This window comes from Columba livia, chromosome 3 (genome assembly GCF_036013475.1).
Source record: "Columba livia isolate bColLiv1 breed racing homer chromosome 3, bColLiv1.pat.W.v2, whole genome shotgun sequence".
Taxonomy (NCBI): domain Eukaryota; kingdom Metazoa; phylum Chordata; class Aves; order Columbiformes; family Columbidae; genus Columba; species Columba livia.
In genome coordinates this window covers 77,219,998-77,234,384 of record NC_088604.1, presented here as the reverse complement: position 1 = coordinate 77,234,384, position 14,387 = coordinate 77,219,998, and the positions used below count along the sequence as shown (strand labels likewise).

The following is a 14,387-nucleotide window of genomic DNA, read 5'->3' as shown; positions in this document are numbered from 1 at the left end:
TTTAAAACTCAGTACCAATTTATTCAGAATAAGCAAGAACAATCCAACAGTTGTAGTGCCATTATTTGAAAAAATACATCAATGTTTAAAAAGAGTAAAGGTATCATTTGCCAAATGCTATTGCACATCAGTTTTATTTCCTAATTTCAAAAGAGAGCAGCAAGTAAGTAATTATATAAAGGCAAACATATGTGCATCTGAGGCTAATATAGCCATTTAAAGTTGTAGTAACAATATATGTAACAGCATAAGTATTTTTTCTTTTTATAAACAAAAATATTTATAATCAATTTTACCAGTAAGGAATCAAGCTGTTAACTGTTTAACCCGTTAAATACTTTCAGTGCAGCAAGAGAACTGTTAACATTTCAGAAAGTTTATAAAGAAAACACATCTGCTCAGCATCCAAAACTTCTCACAGCACAATGGTTTTAGTGCTCAACTGACTGGCTTGTTGAACACTAACCACCAAGCTGGCTGGCTTCCAGAAGAAGAAAAACAAAGACTGTCAGCTAATGTCAATTTAATGCCATTTTGGCCTGTAAAACACTGGTAGATTAACTGAAAAATCATGAAGGCTTTTATAATACAGCCAGGAACAGTCTTTACCAGTATTGCCATCAATATTCCTCACAAGTTTTACTTACTAGTATCAACATAGGGAGGTCCATTACTCATGCACATAACACCTATATAGTAAAAACTAGTGAACTTTCAACACAGAATTTGAGCAAACCATCAGAAGTGGGTGGAGAGTCTGGCTGGGATCCTTGACCAAAAGACATGTAAGAGACATGTTCACTAGCTTCCATTTGACCACTCCAACTGTTAACAGCATATCTAACTTCTAAATCCTTTTTGAAAACAAGTTCCTCAAAATGATTTTTTTTAATTGAGCCCTTCAGTGTAGGGCCTTCTCCTCATCTACCAAGTGTCTTGTGCTTGATTTCCTAGCAGCTTCATCACCTTTCTAGATTTTCTCTTGTCCTGCCACAACCCACCCATTAAAGCCAAATGGATGCCATGCTATGTTTTTGATGCCTACGCCTCTTCCATCTTTGACAAAAGCCCCTATTTGAGATTCTTATCTCATCTATCTTGTCTGAGAGGTCACAGGCAAGAAGGACCACCTGAGACTGTAGTTCTGGCTTATGCAAAATATTTACTATTCTAAAAATACCTGGCACTCATTTGCACTAAACAGAAGAATTATTTTCTATTATAGGTGTTTAAGAATGGCAAAAACACTTTAAAAAAAAAAAAACAAAAAACAACACAAAGGAGTCTTAAGAACAAAGATAAATTAGTAGGATTTAAAATGACTTAATTTTTAAAACTGCTTGAAAAGATGCAGTTTGCCAAGTATCCACCTTCTCTTATATTACCCAGGTTCTTCAGCAAGAACACTGGCACAAACATCCACCTACTAAAGCGTGAGTTTTGATTCTTTGGAACCCAAGTAGCAGCTAGCTTCCTAGTCAGCGCTGACATGCAACCCCACAAAGCTGTTGTTCAGCATGCTGACAGTACTTTAAATTCCAATTCAGAACAGGCACACATGGAAGTCGCCACAGCTAAGCAAACCCTGAGTAGTTTTTAAGCAGTGTTTTCAGCCCTGGTTTACCTTTTTGAGACAGCTTTCTGAAAGGTTTTATGCAAGACACGAATCAAGGTGTTGATTTATTTTAGACTCTAAAACCTCAGTCTGGCAAACAGGACAACTGACTTTTTTATCCTGCCTTACATCACTGCTGGAACTTGCAGAGGACACTGTATTTTCAGCTTTGGTTTTCATAGGTGTATTTATACTTAAAGTGACATCAGTACTCCGTTTTTTAATGAAATAATTTTCAAAGGCAGTTCTGTCTTCCGTTTTCGGCCACTGCTGCGCTGTATTAGTACACTCAGAGCTTTTTTTCTCAGATGCCACCTGAGCTGCTGTTGTCTGCTCTAAACAAATTTGTTTTGGTGGCTTGTTATAAAGCGGTATAATCCTCTTGCCACTTGCAGAACCTTGGTTTGGCTTTTCTTCCATAACACGAGCAATTTTAACAGGTGATCCGCTAACATTCTTGTAAGCTTTTGTATTAGCAACAGAGAGTTTAGGAAACTCACGCTTTGAAGCTAAGTTGATTTTCTCGCTGGCATCATCAGTGTAAAGTGGAAAGAAGGTGCCGCTACGGGGTGACTTTTCAAATTTTATCTCATTTTTAGGGATTGGTATTGTCTTCACTGCTGAACGATGCCGTGAACCAGGTGTTTCACTGTTTCTAACACTGCTACTGAAATTTGTGCTATTTTCTGAGAGTACCCTCTCTCCTCCTCCAAGCCGATATCCTTTTCCACTAAAAGGCATCAGATCTTGCATATCGCTTGTTTGTGTCTTGCCTGCAAAATAAGAAGAGAATAAAATGAAAAAAGTTAGTAACTTTTTCATGTATAAATCACGGGCTTAGTATTCGACGTGCTTCCCCCAAAAAAACTGCTGCTTGAAAACAGTGTAGCAAACTAAACCTTTAGCAAACAGTTGAGAAGGAGCCTAGAAATGCACGAATAAAATGGGTGTTCTTTGCTATGTAACAGTAATATCTAAACAAATCTCAGGGAGTGGTTGATCTGTCAAGGAACTGTTTGGACAAAACCCGTTTGAAAGTAAGAAAATAATTACTTAAAATACCTTTGTTAGCCAAGTCAGAATTTGAACGTTTTGCTGGCTGAGTTTTCTCCTTGGATTTCTTGGAGAAGTTCTCTGGCTCCTTCACTTTTGTGAATGTACCTCCACATGTCTCCTGGTGCTCAACCCACCAAAAGTCTCGTGCAGAGGGTGCTCTATTCATGGAACGTTTCACGTATCCAAAATAAGGTTTTCTATTTCGACAGGGGCCATTGCATCGCCACCAGTGCTGGCGGTACAAATCCACCTCATCATGAAAACTGTGGTAGATCTAGGTTTAAAAACAAACAAACAAAAAGGCAGTCATTCAGAAAGCTTCTAATTTTAGATCACAAGCTCTATTTTCTAAATTTATTATAATTTCATTCCTTCCGTTACTACTGTGATTTTTACATTACCAGCTAAAAGAGATGAACCTGGATAAAATTTGATCAACATTTAGATACCAATAAAACAAAGCTTTTTTTTTCTTAAAAAAAGACAGGATGTGTAGGAATGTGTCCTGGCTATTTTGTTTGAACTGCAATAAAATAACTTTGAAAATCTATCTAAAATTTCACCCTAAATGATGTACTGTTTAGAATACATTGTAAACAATACTAGTATGGTATTCTCCCTCCAGCTATTATCTTAACTGAACTTACCAGACACATTATTTTTAAACATCATCAACCCACTAACCTTTACTGATGTATATCTTAACTAAAACAGACTGCTCTTCCCCAAATATTATTCTTAACATGAACCTATGCTGTCCCTGGTATCATTAAGTTGTTTCAAGCTTAAAACAAAGTTTTAAGGAAAAATATTTACAGGGGGTATACTCAAAAGCTATATGACCAAGAACTCATCATATCTTCCTCAACCTGTTCCCACCATTCTCCCCAGCAAAATAACTATGGAACTGGCACACACTTCAATGCAAATCTGTATTAGTGCGAACTGTGGTGTGTCAAAAAAGAACAAGTGTATAACTCGTAACACGCCAGGCATGCTGAAAAACAAAATCAGGAAAAATCCTCTATTAAATTATGTTAAGTAGATAACACTTACTGTGACATTAGCTCCAGTCAAGCGATTAATGCGACGCATGTGTTTGCAGAACTCTGGTCCATGAGACTCACGATCTTTGTCATTATTAGTAACAAAAAGCAGGGCATGGATCATTTCATGCAACAATGTCTGAAATAACGCAAATCATTAGCTATCTACTGAAAAGCATCACGTATATTTTCAAAATAAAGCTGAAAATATTATGCTCCTTTACATTTACCTTAGTACTGATCTTATTTTCATGCATCAGTGTGTTCAGTATGGGTCGTAAAAACATAATACGTGTTCTACCTGTCAAATCATATTACCTCTATTGCCATACCACCAAAACATACTGGAGAATATTATTACAGTAAGTGACATTCCAAACAAGGGAAATAACCCTCAGACTTAAGTCAGGTCTTTAAAGAGATCATCCTCTCTGAAACCAAAGAGAGATACACTCATGAGCAGGTTGTAACTCTACTGCATTTCTGTCCATTAAGCACATCTGAATGTCGAGCCAATTCAAACAAGCACAAACAGCAACACCAAGTTCTGTTTACAGTCATATACTATATCCTTACTTTCTGTTTTTGGCCTTTTGAGCTAGAAGATAAAACCACAGCCATTTTCTGATTGTGCTTTCAGTCCATGTTTGGTTTTGATATTAAAAGATAATTTTCCTTTTTAAAGTCAGTAAAATAAACAAGTGACTTCAGAATCCTACTCAGAGTTGTCCATTTGGAAACACAAAACTGAAAGATTACCATAATGTTGCCCACATAAGCAGCACAAAGAGAGCAATAAAGCCACCACTATTTTATGATCTACAAGTCACCGTATAGAAGAATGTGTGTATGGGGTGGGGAGAGAGGCACAATACATTTTATGTGCAGATTCATGAGCAATCTTCAATACCTCAACGAGATCCTTCCTTGGTCTTAACTTTAGGAGCGGCTCACTTAGACGAATGGAACACATTCCACCTTTTCCTTCATATTTACACACTCCAGCACAGCTAGAAGAGACACAGAAAGAAAATATGAAAAGCCTGTTGTTTCTGTAGTACATGAAGAAAATTGAGAATTGGACTTAAAATGCTGTCCCTGTCCAACACATACTAGGTAACTCAGAACATGAAAAAACACTTGAAAAACTCAATATAATTAACCGAGAAGGAAAAAAAAAGCCTACAAGTTCCTTAGAAAAAACTGCGACTAAATTAGCAAAAGCAAAACTGTAATTTATTAGATCTCTTGCAATCACTTAATTTAAAGCAAGCAATTATAAAAACAAAGTCAGTGGACTGTTCCAAGCTGACCTGTTTAGGAGGCAAAGGACTGTTTTCATTAGAACTGACAGAGTGAAATATATAAAACAGAGGCTGGAGAGTCACAGCAGTCAACAGCAACTTAACTCCCAGTTGCTGCAATTTCACCCCTCATCCTCCCCCAGCTTTTTACTCTGGCTGAACCTTTGTATATCATCAGTTATTCACAGCAATCCAGCAGAAAAAAAAAAAAATCATTTTTTGTTGGTTTGTTATTGAGTTATTCCTCTACCAGTCCAGTATCCAAATATTTTCAAGCGTCTAAGGGGTACTGCAACCAGCAAAGGACAGAAGGGGTGAAGACTCCAGCAGCCAGTAATTGCATCAGCTGATCTGCTGCAGAACTGCAGCCTGCACTACAAAGCTTTTTTTTTTTTTTCAATTTCAGATCTCTTGCATATTCCTCTTCCTAGTCCATTCTAAGTCTTGTTAATATTAATGCTGTTTCACATGTGCCTTTCTGCCATGCTCGAAAACCATCATAAAACCAGAGAACAACAAAACCGACAGCAATACAAGTATATTCTTTTAAGTTTTGACATACACACTTTAAGATGAAGTTATCTGTACCACTTTAACATCTCTCCAGTTTTGCCCGCACCACGGGAAAAGCCATTAATGTCTGCCAAAGGCAACAAATGATTGACAGAACAGAAATTGACAGCGACCAACCCACATCCTAGAGTGTGAACTATGTTAGAAAAGCAGGACATTGAAATACGTAGAATTGAAACTGTGGCACTAGCGCATCGTCCATATGAAGGCACAGTTAGGAGCAGCACAGAGCGACAAGTGACAGCTTTTCCTGCCCCTCCCCAAATCCCACAGCTATAGGATGAGACAAGCCATTGCTCACCTGACGAGTCACCGGCTCTTCCGACAGCTCGGACACAGCCTCTGCACACTGCTGGGCCCCTTCAGAGGCACGGCAGCTCCCGAAACCTGAGGCCGGTGACCGCCACCCGGCAGCGCTCCTCGGCAAGGATCGCCTTCCCCGCCGCCTTCCCGCTCTTGGCGAGCGCCCCCCGCCCCGCATCCCCCGCCCCACCGGGCCGCTGCCTGGCAGGAGGCCGCTCGACGGCCCCTCCCCACGCGGGCCGCCCTCCGAGCGCACTCCCCGACCCCCCACCGTGGCGTACAGGGTCATGCGCGGGCTCCACGACACCTCGACGGCCGCCAGGCGCCCCCAGAACAGCGTCTCGTTGAACTGCACGAAGAGGCCGTGCACGTCGGGGCTGGGGTCCAGCAGTTCCCAGGCCTCGTCCACCACCGACAGCGGGCGAAGGGGCGAGGGGTCCGGCGAGGCCTCGGCGCACGCTGCTGCTGCGGCTGCCGCCTCCTTATCCTCGGCCTCCCACAGCTCCTGCAGCTGGAGCGCCAACACGAAGTCGCTGTCCTCCATCCCGCGCGAGACCGCCCCGACAGCCCGAGCGGCCGCCGGCGAATGCGCACTGCGCGGCTAGCTCCAGCGCCACCGCCTGCTTCCCACTACGCATGCGCCGAACGCGCCCCGATGCCCCCGGCGCATGCGCATGGAGGTATCCGCGAGCGACTCCTCCCCCTCCCGTCCCCGCTCGAGGCCGACGCTGCCTCAGCGCAGCGGGGAGGGGGTGCCCACGCATGCGCGATCGGCGCAGCGACGCTGGCGCAGGCGGCGTACGCACCGCTGCGCGCAGTCGCAGTCGCGCTCTACCCGGCGGCAGCAGGGTCGGCGGGGCCGGCGCCGGGCGGCGGGAGGTGCGGCAATGGCGCTGTCGCTGGGTGAAGGCGGCGGCAGTAGCCGGCTGCGGCGGCAGCTGGAGTCGGGGGGCTTCGCGGCGGGGGAGTACGTGAAGCAGCTGTCGCAGCAGTCGGATGGGGACCGGGACCTGCAGGAGCACCGGCAGCGCATCCAGGCGCTGAGCGAGGAGACGGCGCAGAGCCTGAAGCGCAACGTCTACCAGAACTACCGACAGTTCATCGAGACGGCGCGGGAGATCAGCTACCTGGAGAGCGAGATGTACCAGCTCAGCCACATCCTCACCGAGCAGAAGGGCATCATGGAGGCCGTCACCCAGGCCCTGCTCCTCCAGGCCGACCGCGATGACCCCGCCTTGGGCGCCCGCCGCGCCGCCGCCGCCGACCCCTTCCTGCCGCTGTCGGCCAAGGAGGCTGCGGCCAGCGAGGAGGGGCGGCAGCGCACCCTCACCACCCTCCTGGAGAAGGTGGAGGGCTGCCGCCACCTCCTTCCCGAGAGCCCCGGCAAGTACCTGGTCTACAACGGGGACCTGGTGGAGTACGACGCCGACCACATGGCGCAGATCCAGCGGGTGCACGCCTTCCTCATGAACGACTGCCTGCTCGTGGCCACCGCCCTGCCCAACCGCCGTGGCGCCTACCGCTATGATGCCCTCTACCCCCTCGACCGGCTGGCTGTGGTCAACGTCAAGGACAACCCGCCCATGAAGGACATGTTCAAACTGCTCATGTTCCCAGAGAGCCGCATCTTCCAGGCTGAGAATGCCAAAATCAAGAAGGAGTGGCTGGAGGTGCTGGAGGAGACTAAGCGCAACCAGGCCCTCAGTGAGAAGCGACGCTTGGAGCAGGAGGCCCTTCCCCGGCCTGCCCCGACACCCCCCGAATCCACCAACCCTTTTGAGGAGGATGAGGATGAGGAGGAGGAAGAGCCCTCTGCTGAGGAGGAGGTGGTTGACCTCTCACTTGAGTGGGTTCAAGAGCTGCCTGAGGACCTGGATGTCTGCATTGCCCAGCGGGACTTCGAGGGGGCGGTGGACCTCTTGGATAAGCTCAATGAGTATCTGGGGGACAAGCCTGTCAGCCAGCCTGTGAAGGAGCTGCGGGCCAAGGTGGATGAGCGGGTTCGGCAGCTTACGGACGTGCTGGTGTTTGAGCTGTCTCCAGACCGCTCGCTGCGGGGAGGGCCGCGGGCCACCCGCCGAGCTGTGTCCCAGCTCATTCGCTTGGGCCAGTCCACCAAGGCCTGTGAGCTCTTCCTGAAGAACCGGGCAGCCGCAGTGCAGACGGCCATCCGACAGCTGCGCATCGAGGGTGCCACGCTGCTCTACATCCACAAGCTCTGCCACGTCTTCTTCACCAGCCTTCTAGAGACGGCAAGAGAGTTTGAGACAGACTTTGCTGGCAACAACGGCTGCTACTCGGCCTTCGTTGTGTGGGCCCGCTCTTCCATGAGGATGTTCGTAGATGCGTTCAGTAAGCAAGTATTTGATAGTAAAGAGAGCTTGTCAACTGCAGCAGAGTGTGTCAAGGTAAGAGGGTCCAAAGTGAGTGGTGTGACATGATGGCCAAACCAAAGGCTGCAAAGCTTTTAAATCCTCTTTTCTAACCCTAGGTTAGTTGTGGACTCTTGAATGAGTCTATTGAGAGGTTTCCTGCATTGAAAGGTTAATATTCAGAGGAAAGCATTAAGATGAAAGTACACAGCAAGAAAACCCCTGCCTTTATCAGGGATGCAAAATGTGTTTATTCTTAATTTTCCCTTAGCTAGCAGGAGGTCCTAAAATTTACATAAGCTACATCTGAATGTTGGGTATCTTGAAGACTTTTTGTTTGTTTTCCTGGACTACATTTCCATAATGTATTGCAAGACTAACTTTCTCAGATTATGGTTTGTTTCAGCTGCTAATAGGGAAAAAAAAAAAAGTGTGTGTGTGTGTTGTCATGTAATTGTCTGGAGTATTTTTGACAGGTGGGGTTTATCTTTTAGCTATTAATTTCTCGTTAATAAGGAATTTCTCAAAGCAAGAGAAATAAGTGAAGTATGACTAACACTTCCCTGTTTTCTGAGAATTATGCATTTGGTAAATGCGCACACTAGTAACACCCTTCGCTTTTCGTTAATACCCCAGGTAGCTAAAGAGCACTGCAAGCAGCTTAGCGAGATTGGACTGGACCTCACCTTCATCATTCATGCCCTTCTGGTTAAGGATATCAAAGGTGCTTTACAGAGCTACAAGGATATCATCATTGAGGCCACCAAGCACCGCAACTCTGAGGAGATGTGGAGAAGGATGAACCTAATGACTCCAGAAGCACTGGGGAAGCTCAGGGAGGAGATGAGAAGCTGTGGAGTGGGCAGTTTTGACCAATACACGGGTGATGACTGCTGGGTCAACCTTAGCTATACTGTGGTAGCTTTCACTAAGCAGACTATGGCCTTCTTGGAGGAAGCGTTAAAGCTTTACTTTCCAGAGCTGCATATGGTTCTTTTGGAGAGTCTTGTGGAAATCATCCTGGTGGCTGTCCAGCATGTTGATTACAGTTTACGGTGTGAACAGGACCCTGAGAAGAAAGCATTCATTAGACAGAATGCATCCTTCCTGTATGAAACTGTCCTTCCTGTTGTGGAAAAAAGATTTGAGGAAGGAGTTGGAAAGCCAGCCAAGCAGCTACAGGATCTGAGAAATGCTTCAAGATTGATGCGTATAAATCCGGAAAGTACCACCTCTGTGGTGTGAAGTGACCCAACTGTTCTTACAAACAGAGTGTGAAAGCACTTAATGAAAATGCTGTACATTGAATATATGAACTAAATGGGTTTTTTTAGTCCCTGAAAAATGCAGAAGTCTAACTGCTGCATTCCAGAAGCTGAAGGCTTATGATCAAAGCCTGCCAGGATGGATGCATTGCTTTTCTTGGTGGATAGCGGGTAGGGGAGTGAGAAGTAAGATCAAGATCACATGTCCTTGAACAGTGTATCCTGTAAGAATGGCTTGTGTAGTGTTTGTGGCTTGGGAAATACTATGAAATACAACTTTCGGCTAAATGTTTGTGAAAGTCTTGAATATACATACACCATATGGCAGGAAAAGATCACTTCTCCTCACGCTTCTGTAGGAATTCCTTTTTAAGGCAGCATTCTGGTAGGAGGGGAAGTGCTGAAAGGCTCGCAGGGTGTGGTATTTGATGAGGCACGTCCACCATCCAGATGTGACTCAGCACTGCAGATAAACAACATGGATTTGCACAGTCTGATTTGTTTGGTAGCAGTGCAGACTCTTCAGTTTCTCCAACATCCAAATTCTCTTTGTTAATTTCAGAGGCAAATCTAAATTTAAAATGCTTTTTTGTGTAGGTTTTTGTGTTTGAGTGAAGGGGCTGCTTCTATTTAATAAGTTGTTCTGTCAGCTTAATTACAGCTGTCTGAAACAAATCTGCTGTCAGAAACATTTGTTCCCTTCAGAGAAGAAGAGAGAATATTACTTTCCCCAAAGTGTTGCGCTTCCTTGTTTTCTTGTGGATTTCATTGGGGTCAAGTCTGTTTGAAGAAGTATGCACTCTTGCTTGAGGTGCTGTCATAAATGCATTAAGGGCCATTAGCTACTGGTAGAAACCATATTGAAGAGGCAGAAATGCTCTTGAGATGTGCAGGGCAGGGAGAGGGTCTGAAAGTATTGTTTTGTTTGGAAGAAGCAGGATGCTAGTTTTGCTGTACAGAAACAGCAGATTAGCTGTGAGGCTTTTTGTAAATGATACGGTCTTCAAAATACACATTCTGTCTCTGCTGCAAATATTAGTATTGTTTCATGTAATACAATGACAACCAAGAAGAACTATCTGCAGAAAACATAAGGACTGTATTTGGTTGGGAACTCCAATGTAGGTGGGGAAGTTTATGCAAACGCTTTTTTGTTTGGATTAAAGGTGATGGCTGTCTCCTTCAGTGTCTCTGAAAATAAAATAAGCCAGGTTTTGTGTAAAGACTGGCTTTAGAAAGCGTCACCAGCATCACCTTTTAAACTGTGTAAACTTCTCCTTTATTGCAGACTTCCTTAATTGTGAGAAAATCATGTTACAGCCAAGTAACTTTGTATTAGCCTGTCAGTAAGTGTTCTTAACTGGAATAATTAAGTTTCCTATTTCTCTCATGCTTTCAAGTAAAAGCTCTTGCAATTTGTATCATGGTAATGAATACGTTGTCACTGCCTGAACAACTGAAAGATAAAGCTAGTAAAACATTCTGCATAACTGCTTATGCTGGAGCTGCTTCCTTTCTCCCTGTTTACACAGTGCTAGTTCAATGCAGTTTTCACTTCAGTGGCCAGTTTTCTTTCTCTTGCTCTTTGGATGTCTTTTGGACTGTCAGATTTTGCAAAGCATTCTGCTCTACTGTCTCTGCTCACTTGCTCTCCAGTGTGTGAGGCTTTTGCTAGCAAATCACAGAAAAAAATGTGCGAAATGGTTTTAAAGGGTTACTCAGTGCTTTTAGCTAAAACAGATTGCAAACCACCGGAATACCTGTGGTTTTATTTTAAGGCACAGGAACAGTGAAAGTTAGAACTTGTGACAACATGTTATCTCCATGAGAGAGTCACACACGTGTTATTTCACTAGTGAACTATCTTTGATACCAGAACCTAGTGAAGTCTGCTGAAATAATATATTCTCTATCATCTGTTTAAAGTGGGCAAAGGTAGCAACCTGGCCTTACTTAATTTGAGAAATATTGTCAAGTGAATAATAAGTGAGATCTCTCCATGGTGATGGGTATTTTAGAGGAGGGAGAAGCGAGGGCTTTTTTTTCCTCTGAAGGCAGAATATTTTTTTATTGTTTTCTTTACAGCAGAAGAAAGCATCTTGTGAGTGTAGAATAAGTACAGATGAGCTTTATGGTTTTGGTTTTTTTGTTTGTTTGTTTGTTTTTTTCCTGTGCAAGAGAAGGGTAAACTGTGGAACTGTGGCTCAAGGCTCTGATTATTGTGATGCTTGAGAATTTTGTATAAGAAGCTGAATTGTATTCTCCCAATTCCCAGCTCTGGCGTAAGACTGAACAGGAGAAGAGCCCTGTTCATGCTTCTGTTGCAAGCTGGTATAGCACATCTTATCCTCTTCAGGGGATGAAATTTAGAATGTAATTCTGCCATGTACTCTGCTATGCCTCGGTCACTGCTCCCTTCATCAGTCTATTTATGGAATGCAGGACCTACTGGTTTTGTCTCTGCTGTCACCCGTGGAGCAGTGGGCTTAGGTGGATGTTGGTTTTAATGAATCAGGGAATCTGGCCTTTCCTTTGGGTGATCAATATCATGTTTGTGTGCCTGTCACAATTGAAACACGTGTATTTGTATGAACTGCTGTAGATAACATTGATATTTTGTAACTTTTGAATCTATTAGTGTCATAATAAAAGAAAAACAATTATTTAAAGAAAACGGTGTGCAATTAAATTAAACACACTTTGTATGTTAATTCCATTAACAGAAAAAGTCACCACATGCTGAGAGTCATGGTTTAATAAATTTCAGATTTGCAGATGGTAATTTGGAATGGCACTTTTCCTGAGCTGTACACTTGTGGGGATAGTGGTGTTCACGTAGGGATTTGCAGTAACTACTGAATAATACAATAGCAGTTTTGCTGATCTGGGGAAGAGCTAGTTTTTGTTTTGAGACAATTGCGTATAAAATCTGTTTTCCCTTAGCTGCTGTGTCAAAATTGTGATGTGTAAAATGATTTTTTTTTTTTAATACAGATGAATTTATGTATTATAATTTAATGCAATAACTTTTCTGAACAGCAAGGACCATGTATTAAAACTCCTGGACATACAACACTAGTGGTGTGTTTCTGTTTTTATTACATCATCATCAGAAAGGTGATGTTGATTCAAAGTTCAAGTCCACTAATAAATTTCCAGTGAAGTCAAAGATCTTCAGGTCAGTTGTTTGTTGGGGACACATTAAGAGGCAGCCAGGTGATGAAAGCCGAGTGATGTCACTCCAGTTACATTCTTATATAGTCAATGTCTGGCTTAATAAGGTGAAGTTGGAAGAAAATGTTTCTCAACGTTGTATCTAAGTCAAATTGAGGAGAGGCTGTACTCTGGTCTAGTAGGACTTTGGGTAGATATGTGAAGCCCCATCAGTATCTGGGCAGTGTAATGCTGTAGGGTTTGTTACCTTCCAGAGATGATTTTGTCACCGAAGTCCCTTCACACCTAACTTGAATGCTGAGTGTGCAGTGCAGTCCCTCTCCTCACTAGGTGGCGTTGTGTCTGCTGAAACCTCAGTGTGCTGTGGGCACGTTAAATCTGGGCTGCCTCACAGTGTGGCTTGGGATGTTTTTGCAGCATGTTGCACCAAGCCATTCAGATGTTAGAGTCAACTCTTTTTCCTTCCTTCCTTCGCAGTGTTTTTCTTCTACATTTTCTAATTTTTGTATTGTTAATTTCTTAATTATTCATGTTTTCCTGCTGTGTTTCTGTACTACCGGCAGGCATCCTGCAGAGGATCCCAGCTTTCTACTTTTCCTGAAGGTATGTACCAACACGTGACTTGTTCTTTCTGAGAGACGCTCTGCTAGACTGCAAGCCCCTGCAGAGATGTGAAAAGCCACTTGTCCCAGCTTCAGCTGCCTGGTGTAAGATGTTAAGCTTAATGACTTCTCAAAGTCAAGCTTGTGTGATCTCTTGTCATTTTACTTCAATATTGGTCTGAAATTCCAATGAGACCTCATGCTCCTTACACAGTTTTGCACTCCAGCACAATAATGCAGAAGGTCCCCACCACCAGTCTTCATAATTTACACACTCTTTACATTCCCTTGGCTGCACAACTCTTACATTTTAATTGGGTTACCTTTTACTTAAAAATATTAGTAGTTCTGCAAACTCTCAGTATGTTTTCTCTGAAGAAAATCGAATCCAACGTGGGGCTTGTCTGTCAAGGATGTTTGTGAGCGTAGCACGTAGACACAGCTTTTTCCTCAGAGATTCAATAGTTGTTCTATGCATTCAATCCCTACAAACTGAATGGCAGTGCAGATCGAAGCACCATAAACTGTGGAAAGAATGTCTCCCAGTCTTACGTAGTATACTGTTTTTGTGAAAATAGATTTACACCCTTTATAATTACCAGGGATGCTGACTAGCATATATATATTAATATAGATCAGAATTTGACTGAACCACCTTGGACACAAAGTAATTACTTCTTGAGTATTTAGGAAACTTGCTAATACAACTTCAGTGGCCACACAGTGCCCTGTAATACAGTTCTCAACTCCAGGGTTTCAGGCTGAACCAGATTCCCTGCCGCAGATGTGCTCTATTTGACACAGCAGAGAGAAGGTACTAGCAAGAAGCCTGGCCTGTGCTGACCACTGAGCAGTATCCCCCTTCCTGGTGATTTACGTGACTGATCAGGACAGACTTAGGGCAATTTTGGATGACCCTTTTGTGACCGCGTGGTATTCATCCTCTCTCCCTCCCTGTGCAGTAGCTGGGTCACAGCTGCATTCGTTTAGATGGCATGAGCATCTCACTTCCCACCCGAGCAGAAGATGTGGGAGGATGGAGATAATTTGCTCCCCAAATCACTTGAGGAGGGCTGT

At 43.8% G+C, this 14,387-nt stretch overlaps 2 protein-coding genes across 2 annotated transcripts; one reads left to right on the top strand and one right to left on the bottom strand.

The window, feature by feature from the left end:
• On the bottom strand, nt 1-6,538 carry SPRTN (SprT-like N-terminal domain). Its single transcript, XM_065057751.1, has 5 exons — nt 6,179-6,538; nt 4,628-4,727; nt 3,728-3,856; nt 2,678-2,945; nt 1-2,388 (listed from the first exon to the last, which is right to left on the bottom strand). Exons 1-5 carry the CDS (start codon nt 6,439-6,441, stop codon nt 1,652-1,654), a joined length of 1,497 nt encoding a protein of 498 aa, XP_064913823.1. The 5' UTR covers nt 6,442-6,538; the 3' UTR covers nt 1-1,651.
• Nucleotides 6,539-6,677: 139 nt separating this feature from the next.
• On the top strand, nt 6,678-12,609 carry EXOC8 (exocyst complex component 8). The gene is made up of 2 exons (XM_021296167.2): nt 6,678-8,305; nt 8,906-12,609. The coding sequence occupies exons 1-2, from the start codon at nt 6,785-6,787 to the stop codon at nt 9,512-9,514; spliced, it is 2,130 nt and encodes a 709-aa protein (XP_021151842.2). The 5' UTR covers nt 6,678-6,784; the 3' UTR covers nt 9,515-12,609.
• Nucleotides 12,610-14,387: the final 1,778 nt, after the last annotated feature.

Coding starts and splice junctions, on each gene's coding strand:
- SPRTN (XM_065057751.1), bottom strand. CDS start 6,441: ATGGAGGACAGCGACTTCGTGTTGGCGCTCCAGCTGCAGGAGCTGTGG. Junction 2,946..3,727: donor TGACTGGAGCTAATGTCACA/GTAAGTGTTATC, acceptor TTTTAAACCTAG/ATCTACCACAGTTTTCATGA. Junction 2,389..2,677: donor TTCTGACTTGGCTAACAAAG/GTATTTTAAGTA, acceptor CTTATTTTGCAG/GCAAGACACAAACAAGCGAT.
- EXOC8 (XM_021296167.2), top strand. CDS start 6,785: ATGGCGCTGTCGCTGGGTGAAGGCGGCGGCAGTAGCCGGCTGCGGCGG. Junction 8,306..8,905: donor CTGCAGCAGAGTGTGTCAAG/GTAAGAGGGTCC, acceptor TTAATACCCCAG/GTAGCTAAAGAGCACTGCAA.